The 17,190-nt window shown below is 33.7% G+C and overlaps 3 protein-coding genes across 9 annotated transcripts; 2 read left to right on the top strand and 1 right to left on the bottom strand.

Moving 5' to 3' along the window:
* The first annotated feature begins 6,033 nt into the window (after positions 1-6,033).
* On the top strand, positions 6,034-7,581 carry LOC135121784 (ankyrin repeat and SOCS box protein 3-like). The gene is made up of 5 exons (XM_064046064.1): positions 6,034-6,072; positions 6,312-6,489; positions 6,552-6,619; positions 6,947-7,405; positions 7,447-7,581. The coding sequence occupies exons 1-5, from the start codon at positions 6,034-6,036 to the stop codon at positions 7,579-7,581; spliced, it is 879 nt and encodes a 292-aa protein (XP_063902134.1).
* Positions 7,582-9,776: 2,195 nt separating this feature from the next.
* LOC135121773 (uncharacterized) lies at positions 9,777-11,652 on the bottom strand. Of its 5 annotated transcripts, none has more exons than XM_064046048.1 (10): positions 11,503-11,652; positions 11,231-11,298; positions 11,002-11,169; positions 10,845-10,938; positions 10,706-10,779; positions 10,543-10,656; positions 10,402-10,476; positions 10,281-10,346; positions 10,020-10,229; positions 9,777-9,957 (listed from the first exon to the last, which is right to left on the bottom strand). In XM_064046048.1, exons 2-10 carry the CDS (start codon positions 11,249-11,251, stop codon positions 9,778-9,780), a joined length of 1,002 nt encoding a protein of 333 aa, XP_063902118.1. In that variant the 5' UTR covers positions 11,252-11,298; positions 11,503-11,652; the 3' UTR covers position 9,777. The 5 variants fall into 5 exon arrangements, with proteins under 5 accessions (XP_063902118.1, XP_063902120.1, XP_063902119.1 ...); XM_064046050.1 differs by having other exon boundaries at positions 11,231-11,295; positions 11,556-11,652; XM_064046049.1 differs by having other exon boundaries at positions 11,231-11,295; positions 11,503-11,536.
* Positions 11,653-13,092: 1,440 nt separating this feature from the next.
* LOC135121782 (uncharacterized) lies at positions 13,093-15,215 on the top strand. 3 transcript variants are annotated; one of them, XM_064046061.1, is made up of 8 exons: positions 13,093-13,213; positions 13,283-13,402; positions 13,464-13,620; positions 13,672-13,728; positions 13,782-13,814; positions 13,877-13,963; positions 14,836-14,910; positions 15,088-15,215. In XM_064046061.1, exons 1-8 carry the CDS (start codon positions 13,109-13,111, stop codon positions 15,201-15,203), a joined length of 750 nt encoding a protein of 249 aa, XP_063902131.1. In that variant the 5' UTR covers positions 13,093-13,108; the 3' UTR covers positions 15,204-15,215. The 3 variants fall into 3 exon arrangements, with proteins under 3 accessions (XP_063902131.1, XP_063902132.1, XP_063902130.1); XM_064046062.1 differs by having other exon boundaries at positions 13,461-13,620; positions 13,672-13,722; XM_064046060.1 differs by having other exon boundaries at positions 13,461-13,620.
* The last annotated feature ends 1,975 nt before the right edge of the window (positions 15,216-17,190 follow it).

Genomic DNA, 17,190 nt, shown 5'->3' with positions numbered 1-17,190 from the left:
AAACGTTTTTATTTGCATCTAATTTAAATTACATAATTTTTCAATTTATACTATTTTGTCAATTATATAGAGTTTGGGTTGGTATTCACAACTTTTTAGAATATACATAGTACTTTACTAATCATTTTTTTTTTTGGTTCTCACTTTTCTTCAATCTTTCAAGCAGCACATTTAACTTTTATATTACGCTTAAATATTCTTTTAATGGAAAAAACATTAATGTATACTAACAAACTTTTTGCTTAGTAAAAATGAATTGTAAAACTACTAAAATTCTTTACCGTATTTATTTTATTTATAGGATTCAAAATATTTATTGAGTTTTTTTTTTAATTTTTTAATATTAGTCAAATCATATATTCTCAATAATATTTTATGTTTTTGTTAATAATTCGTTAACTTATATAAAAACCCAAACTTAGAAGTCTAATCGGAGAGTTTAGCAAGTTCACTTCGAAATCTTATGAAAATAAATAATTAAAATAATATAAGGCTAATGTTAATTTATCTTATATTGAATTTAATTATTAAAAAAAGTTAAATATTGGAAAGTAAAAGTTTCGTTAACATTGAGTAACTAAATTGAGATATTGCTCATAACGAGTAATGTTAATATGAAAAGTAGAAATTTTTCTAAACAGAAGAAAGTTGTAAGATCGTAGCCGAAAAGATTATGGAAAGTATAATAACAGAATGTCTCAAGTTTGAAACAGCATGAAACATTAGTGTTATTAGAAAACTTCATTAAGTTTATTGAAAGTGACTTACTTAAAATTAATCTCCACTCAGAGAGAATTCTGTTATCGACAAAAAGATAAATAAATTTAAATTCTTTAATCCCTGTAGAATAGGGTAAAAGTTCCGGAAAGTATATTCTAGTCATTATAATATAACTTATTTAGTAGAAAAGATATTTATTTCGGTATAAAGTTAAAAACATTTTTTATGGGTTATGCTAACTGTAAAAGATTTTGTAGAGCTATAAACAATTTGCCCAGATATTTAAAATTTATGATAAATTTGTAAAGATTATTATAAGTAGAGACCTTTAAGCAAATCAGTAAATAAATAGGAATTAAAAAATATATAAACTATTAAACAGTTTAGTTACAACCCAAAATATAGTATATTTGCTAAACTTTTTATGTGATTCCCGAAGTACGACATTGGAGTGCGTGTGTAAGCAGTCTTGAGCTTTGTTATAGATCTGTTATAATTTACAAGAAGACTAGTGAACTACTATATAAAGAGTTATTGTTTTATAAGGTATACACTAGCTTTCGTATATTGAAAGGAATTATTATTAGTCTCAAAAGCGTAATTGGTCTTCTTAAAATTTTCATTTAATCTTTGTTTATCACAAAAGATTCTCAATTTTTCTCTTTTGTCAACTGCGGTATTCCATGGAAATTTCCAAAACTTTTCAACGTTAATATGGCAATAATTTAAAGTAATGGCCCTAACGACTAGAAGAGGAAATCAATTTTGAAGCAAAGTGAAGTTATTAAAAACTACATGCTGTTAGTAATCCGATAAATTCATTAGAGTTTACATTAAAATTATTTAGATAATTTATGAAGTTTTCATCTTTTAAAGTAGACGGTGTGTATTGAACAGTCTTAATTAAAATCTCTTTTAATCTCTAATATCAAAAGATGCTAACAATAAGTTTTATAATATAAGGAAAAAGATATTACCTTTACGTCTTGAGGGTCACCGTAACAAACCATACTAACTCTTTGATTATTTTAAATATTAACTTTTTAAAAGTAAATAATAATAGTTTATTCATGTATTACAAGTATGTAATCTTTAAAATATAGCCTAAAAAAGTAAATTATGATCTAATCTTATCTTTAAACAACGATCTCGGATTAATGTATAGCAATGGTAGTACGAATAGTAAAAAATATTGGGTTATTTAGCCTTCTTACGCTAACTCATTAAAGCTAGCGTATATTTTTTATCCTATTTTTTTGTCTTGTTTACCCGAAATATGTATTAAAATAAGCACTCTGAAGATAGTAAGCTTGCATAAATAATTAAAAAAAGCGGTTAATTTTCTTTCCAGTTGTCTTTATAAATACTTAAAGGCCACACCACTCATTTGCAGTAAACCTTCACATTTACACCACAACGACTAAAAAAAAAATAAGAAAATATGCGATTAAGTTAATGTAAAGATCACTTGGTCCAAACTAGATAATAATTGCTTTTTATTTAACCAAGAAGAACTGGATTTTTAACTACATTACGACTTAATGGACGGCTTTTGCCTTAATATTTCCTTTTTCTTAATAAAGTTATGGTATTCCGGCTACTAAGATAAAAAAATTTTGAAGTTGGGCCTACCGTAAAATAAATAATGTAATAATTATCATTTATTGCAGTAGACTTACCCTCTTTGCTAATAAATCAACAAATAGTTTTGTTCTAAAGTCGTGAAGCATTCTTATTAAGCAGGCTCAAATGAAACCTTTTAATCAAGTGCTTCACCCCTACTTTAAAGAGGATGTTACCGCCATGAACATTAAAAAGTTTTTAGTTTGTCTTACGAACCTTAATTTTAAAAGGATTTGTTCACAGATATCACTATCGCTATTTAATGAAGAGTAATTACATTCAAATTTAATGGATTTTGAAAAAAATATAGGCATCTCGATTTATTAAAAAAATTAAAAGTTTTAGTCAAAATATGAAAATATATGTGTAATACTGTATAAAACATAATAAAGGACAGAAATAACTATCCGGCGCGTACCGAAAGCATCTTTAACAAGAGTTTAGGTTCACCTTTATGGATTTATTTATAGCAGCAGCAAAAAAAATATGGTTTTTTATAGGAATTAGCTTACGAGAATTTAGAACAAAGCGAGTATAGTTAACAAACCTAAAGAGGTTTTTTTGTAGTCTAACAATCTATTAGTTTAACATTCGAAGTAGACCTAAAAGTGTAAGCGTACACCACATTGAACAGATAATGTATGTCTATAAACAATTATTAAGGTAAACTCTGTTCCAGCTCTCAGATTGCTTAGGGAATACGTAATCTCAGTGCCTGCATAGTGGGGAGAAAGAATTAATAAGAAAATTATTTGAACTTAGTTGAGTTGGATAAAGATAATAAAAGACTAATAAATTAAAATTAAATAATAAATAGGAGACATAAAAGGTGATATAATAAATTTTGAGTAATTTTATAAAAAAATAATATTATAAAGTGAATATATACAATTTATGATAATACACTAAAAAACTTAAAAGAATTTTATTAAAAACGACATTGTCTAAGGTTTGAAATACGCTAAAAGTCAAGTAAAATGGCTGATTATGGATCAGTGTTTACCTTTTTGTGTGTATCAAGAGAGTATTTAATTTATTTCTTTGTTCAAAATGTCTCAAAAGTTCTTAACATGGAGTTTATAAAAAATCCGTTTAAAGGGCATCAGCTTTACTTAATAGTAAATTGAAAGGTTTTTTTCTAGTTCTAATTTTTAATTGCTCCCTTTTTTTCCTCGTATTTATCTGTTCAGATCTTACAACGACGCTAACTGTTTCCTTACAAGTAGTAAACCCTTTCTTATTATTAAATTTAATCAAAATCGTAAGTTTATTATTATAGTCGTGGATTTTGAGCTACAGAATATAGCAATACTGTTTTCAATTAAGGCTAGTATTACGATTGTTAGTAAAACAATGACTTCCACAAAGTCTGCGCATTAACGCAAAGATAAAAGTATATTTTAATGGTCTCCAGTACTTAAGTCACTTTTTTTTTTAAGTTAAATTTTCCGTTCAACAGTAACGTTTCTTGTGCTAAGTTTATGTTGCTTACTTATTTGAAAGATTAGTTTTCATTTATATAGGCAGTAACCTTCATAGTAAAGTGTATAATACCTTCCAGTTTCATTGCCTTTCTGAATTAAAGTGAACCCAAGTAAAGATATAATCTTGTCAAAATTATGTAAAGAGAAGGCATTTAAATTATTTTAAGGCCCCTCTGCATGGATTATTAAACGGGTTTTTAAATAAGGATACGAGGATAAGTAATGTACAAACAAGTTAGCTTCATCTCTTGCAGAAAAACCATACCATCTCCTTTGTATATAGGTGGTATGTCCAGACAATAGTGAAAAAGATTGATAGACCTACAAAACTCTAATTATGCGTAGCCTTTTGGAGTTATTCTCTTTAACATTTGTTTCAGAGCTCATTATTCAAGCCTATTTATTTCCTCTTGAAAATTTTTAAAAGTTAGCCATTAAGTATATCAAGCAGTAAGTTAGAATACAGAGAAAATATGGTCTTCATTAGTCTACCAACTTAAATTATTATTAAAGTAAAAATAACAAATAAGAACTTAAATTACTGGGTGCAAGTTTCCCTTCGAAATTACTTCTAACAGCTCTTTTAAAGAAAAACAATTAGGCATTTCCTTCTTGCTATTAAGCTAAATATCTCGGACTAGTTATTAAATACAAACTATTATGGAAGAATCCTGAGAAGGAAGTATACCGCAAATTTAACTTACTTTACAATAGGTATCATATTTTTCTTTTTGTCATTATTAAAAGGTGCAGTTCCATAAATTTGTCATCCTAAATTTTTTAAAACAACCTTAATATTGCTTTTCCAAAACTAAAGTATAAACTTAAGCTATCTCTTGACGATTATATTGTTAAAATTGTAGCCGAAATACAAAGATGTTATTCGTTTCCATATTGAGCATAATTGCTATTGCTACAAGAAAATATCCTAAAGCCATTCTATTCGGTTGAAGGACTAAGTTTAACTAATATTGAGAAAACAAAAACTTTAAGATAAAAATTCTACTTTTCCACTATACACCTTTGAAGTATATTACACTAACTGAACTATTAATTTTAAAATATTTTGTTAGTAATCGTGGCACAATGCCAACTTGTTCTTTTATTTGCTTTTATTAAGAAAAGAAATTAAATAAAGATTTAAACGGCAGGCTCTGCAAGTTTAAATTTAGGATTGAGAATCTCAAGTTACTTGAAAACTTGTGATCCAACTCAATAGACCGCAGGGAAACTCCGAACTTAGAAGGGGTCGTCCTAATTCTCTCTAAACTTTTTTTAAATCATTCTAGTTTTTGTTGTGTTTCTTGTATAAACTAAGGCTTTAAAGATCATATTTTTGCGTAAGTTCTGCTTTCAGTAATTGATATATTACTCCTTTAAAAAAGTCTAAGAACACGACTATTATGCAAAAATTAAAGGAATGTGTCCATTACTGCTCTTTTTCCCTTATATGATTGGATTTTAACGAACTATAATTTTTAATTAAACTTAAGACTAAGTCAATAACAGATATTGTTCTCTATTTCCTTCCAAAAAAAAGTAAGATTTACCACATTATGCTGAGTTTAAGCTCTACATTTTTTAAAATTCTAGATGTCTGACAACAATCAATCATTATTTGTAATAATAATTAAAGCCTAACAAACTTTAAAAAATTGAAGGCACCAAAGGCGGACGGTTTATGCGAAAAGCTGTTGACAAACTAAGAGTAGTCAATTTTTTATTTTACGATTTGATTGGTGATTTGTTTTACTTTAATATAAATAGAAATGGCTAAAATCGAATCCAAACTTTTGTATTCAGTTAGAGATGAGACTTCGCGTACACTTATTCTATTATGGCACAAGAAGTTATTTTTGGCCTTTCAATTAAAAGGAATTTTTCAAAATTAAAAAAGTTTTTTGAAGACGAGCACTTTGACGAAGGTGTTTCTCTTTCAGATGGAGAGACTCTAAAAACGAACATTAAAAATTGGAACACTCTAAAAGAGTTGGTCAAGTGCAATAAGTTAGAGTTAATTAAGTTATTTTTACAAAGGTTTCCGGAGACGGACATTACATCAAATAAAAACGAACTGGTTATATTATTAACTTTCACTTTCTACCTTTTGCCTTTTTTGACTCACCCTATTCAAAGATTTGCTTGGCAGCTCGGAAAAATCACTTTCAAATTTTTGAATTTTTAGCAGGTATAGGAGCAGATATGCATGCTAACGACGAGTATTGCCTACGCTGGGCAGCAAGAGGTGGGTTCTTAAACATCGTTCAGAAACTCTGCCAGGCAAATTTGATTACGTCACCCAGTTGGAATTTTATATTAAAAAGGACTAAATATTAAAACTAGGCCAACTGTAATATTGGAGCCAGAGATAATGAAGCTATTAAATTGGCCACCTTAAACGGCCATCTGAACGTTGTGAAACTTTTGGTTTACTTCACTATTGTGGAGTATACCTGTTTTAAAACGTTTGATAATAATTTATAGCTTGAAAGTGGTGCTAGTATTCAAGCGGAAACTGGGGATGCTGCTTTACGGCTAGCTTGTAAAACTGGACAAGTTGCATTGATTAAACTTTTATATGAAAAAAATGCAAATTTTGCGACTTCCCTAACTGACTGCGTTATACTGGCGGCAGAAAACGGGCACTTACCTACCTTAAAAGGTTGTCTATCACATTTTATGCGTAAAATCTTTAAAAATTAAGTCTTTGGTTCTTCATTATAGAACTTTTGGGGCATATCCGGTCCGACTCTCCCCTGCAGACCAATTTACCTTTGTATTTAGCCTGTAAGGTAATTTTTAAGCGAGTCAGATAGCGGCATCGAAGATAAAAAATTAATATCTTACACTATGACCAAAATTAACTCAGTTTTTTAGAATGGCTATTCGGAAATTGTGCGTGCTCTTTTAGAAATTGAAAAAGTGGATCCAGCGTGTTTTAATAACTGCTGCGTGTGTTTTATTTAATTTTACATCTGTTCTTTCTTTATTGATTTTATAGGTTAAAGTGTCGGCAGAAATTGGATCAATAAATATTTTAAAATTTCTTCTGAGTTATCATGAAAAAGTATTTTTCGGTCTCTTATATTTGATGTGTAAGACTAACGTTAGAAATCTAGTTCTCGGTAACTCCTACCGCCCAGGAAAGTTACTGCCTTCGCAAGAGTAGTGAGAATGGACATTTAGATTGTGTAAAACTCCTTTTGGAAGATGGCCGGTTTCGCTTCCTTTTTAAAATTTTGCGAGTTTTTTATAGCGTAATCTTCAGTGTGGACGTTAATGCGCGCCACGGAGAAGCCCTTCGCCTTTCCGCCAAAAACGGGCACACGGAAGTTGTTAAAATTCTACTGGAGGTACTGCAGGCCACCTTTTGGCTATCACAGTTCGGCACTATAGACTCCCCTGTTAACCAAAAGCACGGTGCCAACCACGCGGTCTTGGAGAACTGCCCCCTGCGCCTTGCTTGCCAGAATGGCCACATGGAATGTGCTAAGCTTTTGCTTCAGGCAGGCTCCAATCCCGGCAGCGCTAGCAATTACGCCATTATAAGAGCCTCCGAAAATGGGCACGCTGGGATCGTAGAGCTTTTGATGAAGCATAAGTGTTGTGTTTGTTCCAGGCACAAATCCACATCTTCCCACTCAGTCATGTTTATACAATCTGCAAAGAACCGTTAATCCTTCTGATTGCAACAACGCTGCAATTATTCTTGCCGCTCAAAATGGCCGGGTTGAGGTTGTGGAAGCACTTGTAAAGAGTAGAAGAGCAAACGCTAGAGTTGACCAGGTCTAAGCTCCACTGAGTTAGAGCATAAAAATTAAGCGTATTTTACCGTAGTGCCTGCCTTTTCGCTATGCTTGCGAGAACGGTCACAAAAGTACAGGTTGGCTTAATAAGTCCTCTCGTATGTAATACTTTTAGAGTGGATCTTCTAGTAAATTACCTGTTGACGCAAACATTGGTCAAGATGGACGTGTCTGCGTGCGAGAACTACGCCTTTCTTAAGGCGTCTGCTAACGGTTCTTTACCTGTACACGGCAGCGCCCGTGGCACAGCTTAAAGGCTCTTTCAAAGGCCACCTCGAGATCGTGCGTCTCTTGCTTGAACACTGCCCCGCTCTCGACCTACAGAATGGCGGCAGCGAGTCCCTCAAAGTCCGCGCCATTTATTTGTGCATTTCAAGCAAGCTCTTTAACTTTACTAGCTCGCATGCAGCAATGGGCATGTAGAAATGGTCCAGTTCCTTATCAACGGCGCTAGAATAAGTCCAGATGTAGACAACAATGCCGGTACGCTGTTTTCTTAAAAAGAAACGTACAACATGCTCATTTCTTTTGCAAGCAATCCGAGCTGCCGTTCAGCACAACCGCCAGGAAATTGTAAAAATCTTACTGAAGGACACCCGCACCGGTTTTGTAAACCCTTCTGTGTTGCGTCCGCTTTTTACGCTCCTTTACTTTTAAAAAGACCCCTCTGTGGAGGAAAACTACTGCCTGCGCACTGCAGGTGAGCGAGGCTGGTACCCTCTACTGAAAATCCTGCTAGAACACGAATTGGTTCGGCATTTCATAATGGCTGCTTCCTATCCCGCTGCAACATTATTTTTTAGGTGGACCCCAGCGTGGCTGGCCAATATGCCATCTGCGTTGCTTCGAGGAACGGCTGGTATAAGTGCGTGGAAGTTCTTCTTAGAGATGACCGCGTGGATCCTGGTGGCCATCTTTCAGATTATCGTTATTATTAATTTGATTTTCTCAGCTGCCAACAACAACTTACCGCTCCGAGAGGCCGCCCGTTACGGCCACCACAAAGTCGTCCAGTTGCTTCTGAGGTCGGAAAAAGTCGATCCTTCGGCTGCCGGCTTTGAGGCTCTTCTTAGTGCAGTGAGGTTACTAAAAAAGCAAGACCACCTATGCATGCTAATTACGCCTTCTCGCATCAGGCATGGCCACCGTTTCGTAGTGGACGCTCTTTTGGGGTCGGGTGACTACGATTTTGCACTCATTGCGCAGGAAAGAGAGCGGGGCAGAGAAATGAGAAAGTCGCTCCGCCAGGCAGTACAAAACTTTGAACCTGTTTTTAAAGAGTGGAGAGGTCCTAATTTAGATGTACTACAAGTACTGCATTTACAACGCGCGCTGACATGATTTTTAATGATACGTTTCTTTCGAAGCCTTTAGATGATGCAGAAACATTGGACCCCGAGAGCGCAGGAGGTCTTGCATTCGAAGGGGATATGCTTTTAAAAAGCCTCTTTACTCTTTGTAACAGCTACGCGAGCTAGCAGCCCTCCATCTGAGGACGCCAGCGAACATAAGCCTGGCGCTACTATCAGCCGTGCCCTACACTCTGCTCCCGTGCTGGGCAGCATCAAGGTTTCCATACAAAAAGGAAGAAGCTTTCCTGCGGTGTCCTACGTAAGAGCGACCTCTTAGCAAGTAGACAACCTTGCTGTACCCCTTTCGCTTCACGTAGTTTGGGAGATTAAACATGAACTTTTCAAGCGCTTCAAAGAGCAGAGTATTCAAAAAAGACCTCTCTCCTGTTTTCACACCGCCTCTTTGCTGCTTTTTTACTTGGAAGTAGGCACACGTCCTTTTTAAAGCACCTACAAAGAATTACTGCTAGCCATGCGCAGGTCGGAGAGTCTTCCTCCTGCTCTTCTGTTTGAGCTAATTGGTATCAAAACAGCCGTTTTTGGAAAAAATAAGGAGGAACTTCTAGGAGCGGTAGAACAGTCTTCCTGCATGGGAAATCATTTAGGCTAACTCGCTTAACAGGTCCAGCTTGGGTTATCCCGGGAAGCGTGGGAGGAAGTGCTTTCCGGCAAAGCCGTGAGTCAGTGGCTTTCCCTCAAAGATCCGCGAGGTCATAAAATGAACGCCTCGATCCAGTCTGAAATCGAGTATCACCACCATTTTGAAAAATAAACAGTCGAACTCTGAAGCTTTTATTTTTTCATGGCTCGTTGCAAATCATAAGCAGCAAAAGAGTACAACACGTACTCGGCAATCTCTAATGGAAACACAAGCACTCGCAGAAACACAGGAATCCGAAAACCAGTGCTGTACTGCCACAGAAAACCAATCAGCGCTGCCATTAACCCAAAGAGAGTTAGCAGGAATTGGTCCTGTGCGTGTATAAAGGGCATGAGGCCCTCCCATTGGCCCCGACAGATCAAATAGCACTTACTTCTGGAGGGGAGCCCGACCCGCTCTCTGCCGTCCTCGCGTGGACCACCAAGGCGTCTGCTAGTAGGAGCCCTCCTTTGAGGCTGCTATGCAGCGCATGGCCGATTCTGAAAAACGGCGCTGCGAGGGCCACGCCGGTACAGCGGCTGGTAAACTTCACTATAACGGGAATCCATTTGTGGTACTCCTGGGGAAGAACACTCTCAAGAGCCTGCCCACCCGGTGCCTTAGAAAATTGCGCTAATCCAAGTACGCGTGCAACCTGCTGGAGGGCTGGCTTAGTACATCGCTCTATGGATTCTCCGAGAGAAGCGCCCATCGTTACAGTCTGCGCTATAATTTGAGCAACCGCTGGAAAGCGCACTACACATTCTAATACGCACAATAGCCAGGCGTGCCCGGAGAGTAGCGATCACCGCAAGAAACGAGCAGTAGAAGAAAAACAGCGCCTCGCTCAGCTGTTGGGAGATAGTTCTTTTTTGCTCTTACCGAAAAAAAGCTTACGCCGGAGCGGCCCGAGTTACCTTCCGAGGATCTACCGCTTTAAAAAAAATTCTCAATTTGCGGGTGGTCAGCTCCTGCCGGCTAATTTGTTTTACGTCTAGAATCCCGTCGTTGTTCTCATCAGCTAAGTCGTCCTAAAGGCGGTGAACTACTTAGAGGCATAGGTGTTATGCATAGACATACCAGCGCACTGGCTTGCCAGGCTGCGTGGTAGTTTTCAGAAAACGTAAGCAAATTCGTTCGTACCTTTTGAAATCCTATAGCGAATTGGGAAAAAAGCCAGTAAGAAAAGAAAGTTGGCATACGAAACATAAGAACGCGCCTATCATTCGAAATGTTTCGAAAGTTGCAAGCAGAGCTGGAAAGTGACCCCCAAAAAATAACAAGAATAAAGCAAAGAGTATGAAGAACAACCCCTTTCACCAAAAGTAAAACTTTTAGAAACTAACGAAAAAAGAAAAAAACAAAGGCAGTAACACTTCGGGATGGTACGGAAGCAAATATTCAAAACATCTGCTCAAAAACAAAAAAGAATCTTGGACAGTCGGGCCATAAAAATCTATTGCTCTTGCCGTGGTAGTTGCTACCGGCGACATCTTGAGCAAAAGTTTTTCAACTGTATCCGTTCCAGTATAGTACTTCTGTGGCTGGCGTGTTTTAAACTTTAATAACATTAATTCTTGGTAGGATACTACTAATAAACCCAACCCTTTTTTTCTTTTTAACCATCTTAATTAATAAAGGCCTGATAAGGATCTAGGGGGTAGTATGTTCTGCTAACAAAAATAAGAGACGAAGCATATAAATAATAATATACTTAAAAAATTATGAAATTAGAAATTTTAAGCAAAATATCAAAAGGAAAAGTTAATGAAACGTTTAGGAACACTTCTGGGTTAGAAAGGGTAAACATAAGTAATTTAAGAAATAAAATTAAAGTTCAAATTGACTGAAAAAAAACATTAAAAAAACTGAAGTACTTAAGACTTAGCTGAGGGCCTTAAAAGCCAAAGTAAATATGCGCATCCCTTACCCCTGCTAGTAAGAAGCTTTTGGTCCTCTGCCAAGTTTCCTTATACTTTTCATTTCATAACTGCGGGACACCCCAGTCAAGTAGATAAGACGTCCCTGGTAATCACTGATACTAAAGAGAAGACGCCTTGTGTTCTTTGTGTAACACTTTTTTGCCCAAGGAGTGTATATGGTCTTTACATGTTTTCACTAAGTTTAGAATTATAGTAAAATCTGACAGATTACTTTTTTTTAAGGAAGTTCATGTTTATAGCAAGATAGCTTTTTATTGACCATTAACGACTTAAGCTCTACAGTTTTGTTTATACAAGTTTTAAGCGTCAGCCTGAAAATTGACTGGCTAAGTGTCATTTGGAATATAAATGTATAAGTATTCGTAGGATGAAATATTATGAGCAAATTAAAAAAAAGTTCCTTACTTTCTTCTCCTACATTAACACGCTAAGAGGTAACTTTTGTGTACTTTACGCCTGCTGTTTCGCTTAACTTTTTTTTTTGGGAAGTTTTAATAGAGTATTAATTAAAAAAAAAAATTTTAAAACATCTGTTAGCCGTAATGGCTTAACAAACAAGTCTTAATAATAATTTAACTTTTAAATACATTTATAAAGGTTCGTTAACCCAATAACAAACTGTTTAAGAGATATAAAGATTGTAATATACAACGCTTAAAAAAATTGTCACAACTTATTCACTAAAAGAAATAGAATTATTAATAATATAAGCTATATAATCGCGATAGTCAACATTTTTCCAATAAAATAATTAGTATAAGAGTTGACAAAGCTTTTATAAGCACTACTACTTTATTTGCAAATTTCTAAAACGCTTTAACTTTAGCATTTCTTCGAGGAAAAACCACAAAAAATCATTAGCCAAATTCCAGTCTCGCTAAAGTTTCTTAATAAATGGCAATTTTATATTTAAAGTAATTAAAAATGTTTATCGTTTTAAAGTGCCAATTACTAAGCTTTAACTGAAGCTAAAACAAGGTTACACTATAATATCTAATCTGTGTTTCCTTTTTGGCATCTACATCATTCCCCGTTCACTTATATATAAGACGTTAGATTATCTTTTTTATTTCATTAATAAAAAAAATTGTAAAAATTATATTATAATTAAAATTGTATGTCGTTATCAATAAATTTAGCGAAGAGGAAAAGTTTAAAAGTTTAAAGATAAATATTATAACCGCTTTTAAAAATGAAAACAAGGTTAACAAAAACAAATTATATTAACTTATTTTTTTAATTTTTATGTCTGCGAAGTATTTACTATATCGGTTGCATATAAGAGTTATTTAAGTTACACATAGAACAAAAAAATGTGATAACAAGAAAAGTTAAACCTTTTTAAGCTTTTAATGATAATTTTTAAGCGATACATAAACAATAAATGATAACGAATGGGCATTCATTAACGGACTACTAATTAAAGTGAACTAAAACTGTGGTCAGCGCTATATTTAGTCATTATACCGAAGTTGCCAAAAAAAAAAGCAACTAAGAAAGTATATTTAGAGAAAGCGCAGACAAACCAACTAAAGCAACCATGCTGGGCAGACGCACTTTTTCTCTTAAAGTGAGACGTCTAAACGAAAATAAAAGTTTCTTTTTCGATAAAGATACAGCCGAGTGGTCTCACGTTTCTAAAGCGGTATAGCTAGCAGTCACCAGCCTTGACTTCTTTTCTTTGTTTTTATGCTAAATATACAACTTTGAAAAGATAAAGAAGGCTTATTCCCTGGAGCAACTGCCTGTTATTAGGTTCGAGTTAGCTGAGGACAATTCTTCTTTAGTTTTTAGTGATGGGGGATTCCAAGAAGTGTTAAAGAATTGCGAAGAGGTTTTACGTCAACAGTCTTTTTTTTTCCCCATGCCGAACTTACTTGAAGCATAAACAGCAGCCTCTTCAAAGTACACTCGTTCTGGAGAATTATGAAGGTAGTGAACAGAATGGCGATTTCACTGCAGAAATAACTTCGGAAGGTTTACTGGAAGATTTTTCTTCCTCTGAAATTATGCAAATGCTCCGGGATATCGCCCTTTATATAGCTGCTCGTGGTTTTATGATTATATATTTTTTTAAATGTTCGATTAAACACATTCGTTTAGATGAAAAAGAATTTCTAGTTAAAAAAACTCAAACTAAAAGGCTGATCACTAGTAATTGTAATTTTTTAATTTCCTTTAATTTATAATAATTATTCAATATTTTTTGCGAGGCCGAAAAAATAATTTAGAGGAAGACGCCATATGTAAGTTTGAATTTTTTTTAAAAAAAAGTCAAGTTTTCTTATTTTGTCTATAATATATCCAGCGACCGAAGTTGGCCAGTGGAGCGAATCGCAAGTTTCTGAGTGGTTACAAGCAAGCGGGCTGAAGTTTTTCTCAAGCTTGTTTTTGGGTTAACTCTAAAATCTTCGTAGTTTATATTTATGGTTAACAAAAAATTAAAATGCCAACTCCAATCTTTATTTTCTTATAAGTATTTTTTTCAAATTTTTTTAAATTTTGTTTATAATTACTAAACATATATGAGTTAGCAAAATTTTAAACAATAAATTACCTCCATTCAGCAAAATTTAATACCAACTTCGAGTTTTACTTCGTCATAAATAACTTTATTATAAAATATAAAACGTTAAAAAAAATTAATTACCTCGTAAAGTGTAAATTTGGTCATAATTTTTCTTATAATTCTAAATTGGATATTGTATTTTAATTGCAACAAAAACAGTTTGTAAAGTGCATTTTATTAATAGTTTGTGGTTAATATTTTATTTCAGTTATTCATACCAAATTTAAAAAATTGCTGCAAGTAATATTTTTTACACAATTTCTAATATCCGTAGCAAATACTGCTTTTGGATATAATTACGCTTCTCCAATTCGATTTGTACTGTTTAAACTATTTTGTTTCCAAATTAACTTTAATTTAATGGATAATTTATCGCCAATTTTATTGTTCAACAGTGTAAAATAGCCGTATTATTGCAGTAATATATTTTAATCGGCATCTTTCAGGCAAATTCGTAGCCGTTTACAGTTTTCAAGAGAGACATTAATTACTGGAAACTTTAAAAAGTTTGCAAGAAAAAATTAATTCAAAGTTTTTTAACTTCGTATATTCCTTTAAACAATAAAATATTTTTTTACTTTTTATTTGTATGCACGTTCATCGAAGGAAAGAAAATACGATTTTTTTATGTAAAGTGTAGTAAAACTCAAAGCGAAAAGTGTATAAAATTTTTTATTTTTTTGTTTTTACATATAAAGAAAATTCCATTAACGGCAGTGCGCTACTAAATATCGATGATGCAACGCTGATATCCATGGGAATATCGCAAGCAGGTATCGCGTATATTATAGAAATAAAAAAGAATTTCGGCGAATTCAACTGTTATGTCAAAGTTTCTTTTACAATAATTTTATTGGCTACAGAAAATTCGTTATAAAAAATGGCCAATAAATAACTTTTTAATATCCAATCACTGTTAACCACATTTAATTGTATTTTAATGAATATAGCGAAGCGATGGAAAATCATTAAGGCGGTCGCCGCACTGAAGATTGCGCAGACGCTTCCCAGCGAGTGTGTTTCTCCTTCCCTTCAACGCCTGATCAGCACTCAATTGCATAGTTGATAAGGAGGAAATATAGACTAAAAAAAGATTAATCTAATAAAAATCATTTTTATTTATATTGTTTTCCTTAAAAAATTATAAAAATTTAAGGTACTTAGAAAGTACTCAAGCGATAGTATACAATAAGTGACAAGTGATAGGATAATAGACTGGCTGAGATGAAGGAGGCTAGTCTTAGTACGAAAAAAAAGGTCCCTTTTACTCTAATAAATCCAGATTATATTATTTTCATCTTTGAAGCAGTTGTTGTTGGAGCCGTTAACATTGTTTTTAAATTTTGCTCTTTCCATGTCCCTGATTAAAAAAAAACCGAGCTAGCGACTGCAGAAATTTTTATTTCTGCAGTCGCTAGCTCGTTTGGTTATGCTACACTATAAACACATACAAGCTCTCCTTTTTTACGCCAAATGGTGGCTTTATCCCTGACTGAGTTTCGCCGATCTTTTTTCTTAAACAGTACACCAATGAGCTGTTGCTCAAAGCAACTTTTATAGCAAATACACATGAACTACAAATAGAATACTTCTTCCTTGGCATAATTTGTGCCTCATTTTAAAAAAAAATTATGATGCTGTCGCATTTTAAAGAAAGCTGCTATAACGAGTTTTTAGCAGAATAATAAAAAGTTCTAGTTAAAAACCATTAATTAGGATAAAAGGTACTAATACTCTTTCTTAGTACCTAACTAACCATACCATATGAAAAGTAGGGATATAAGTGGTTTTTAAAGTTGGTGGAGTTTTTATATAGTATCCCAATTACTTTTACAAAAATAAATTAAACTTTGTTAGATACCCTTATTCTGTCCATGAAAGCACGACAGGCACCACAATTACCTGGTCAGGAAGGCAATAAGGGCCTTCAATTTAATAATAGATGTCCCGTTTGGAATGCCCCTAAGGTCCAGGCGACTTTAGTCTTCGTATTGCTAACGCTTAACTTTATTTTATTGAATGGACGACAAGGCCTGTTCGCTAACAGCGAGATAAACAGCGGAGAGTGTCGCCCGCTTTCCGCTGCAATATTGCCTTAACAGTCGCATTTGTGACGACGAGAAGAGAATAGGTGTACTAATTTTAGATCCTCATGGTGAACAATTTTTAGCCATTTTAAAAATTTTTTTTTTAAATTAGTAGAACCCTGTGTAATAAAGAAAGATATGTAAATCAATTTTAAAGTTCTGTTATTGGTCCTTAATAACTTTCACAAGTACTTTATACAATTGCCATAAAGTGAATTGCTTTAATATATTTTTAATTGTAGGACTCACCTTATAAGTCTTTCTTGACTTACACAATTCTTATTTTCTCCTCAAAAATTTATTTTACATAGTTTTTATTACGTAAGTGGTACAGCATTTGAGATCTAGACAATTTAGCCCACTAAAAGGACTTAGGAATATGCCAAAAATATTTGCACACGTTTAATTATAACTTTAAGAACCAAGTTGAAGCATTGGAAAATAACTTCTCATGTGAAAGCTGCGCACAATGATTAGTTAATTCTAACTCTCTACAAAGCTGGATCAACAGTTTTTAATTTTCTTTGTCAGAGCAAGTTACCTTCCTTGATTCTCTATGTCCCTTTTTACTATCATGATTTGGAGATTTTATGAGTCTCTCTAGATTACTTTGTAATTAGAAAAAGTATAAAGATTAAGAATTTAGTTATTGTTTTTTGTGTAGCCTAACATTGCGCTTCAGCCTCCAAGCTCCAAAGTAAAGAATACGGCGTCTGTGAGTTTTACTGTAAACTTTAAACAAACCTGCTATATTGTTCTCTACATTGATTTCTTAAAACTTCACATAAAAGTCCAACTTGGAAAATTTTTATCTTAATACCACTAAGAAACACAAAATTTAGATATAGATATCAACGCGCAGGCATAAGTTTAAAGTTTTTATCACCTTGAAACACATGCGCACCTACGTAAACAGCTTTTCCATAATTTATTTCCAATAACCTATTAGTTAACAGCAATCATCAA

Source organism: Zophobas morio, unplaced genomic scaffold (genome assembly GCF_036711695.1).
Source record: "Zophobas morio isolate AGI-343-1 ecotype UQ-CSIRO unplaced genomic scaffold, CSIRO_AGI_Zmor_V1 ptg000701l, whole genome shotgun sequence".
Classification (NCBI taxonomy): Eukaryota; Metazoa; Arthropoda; class Insecta; order Coleoptera; family Tenebrionidae; genus Zophobas; species Zophobas morio.
This window is presented reverse-complemented; position numbering and strand designations above follow the sequence as displayed.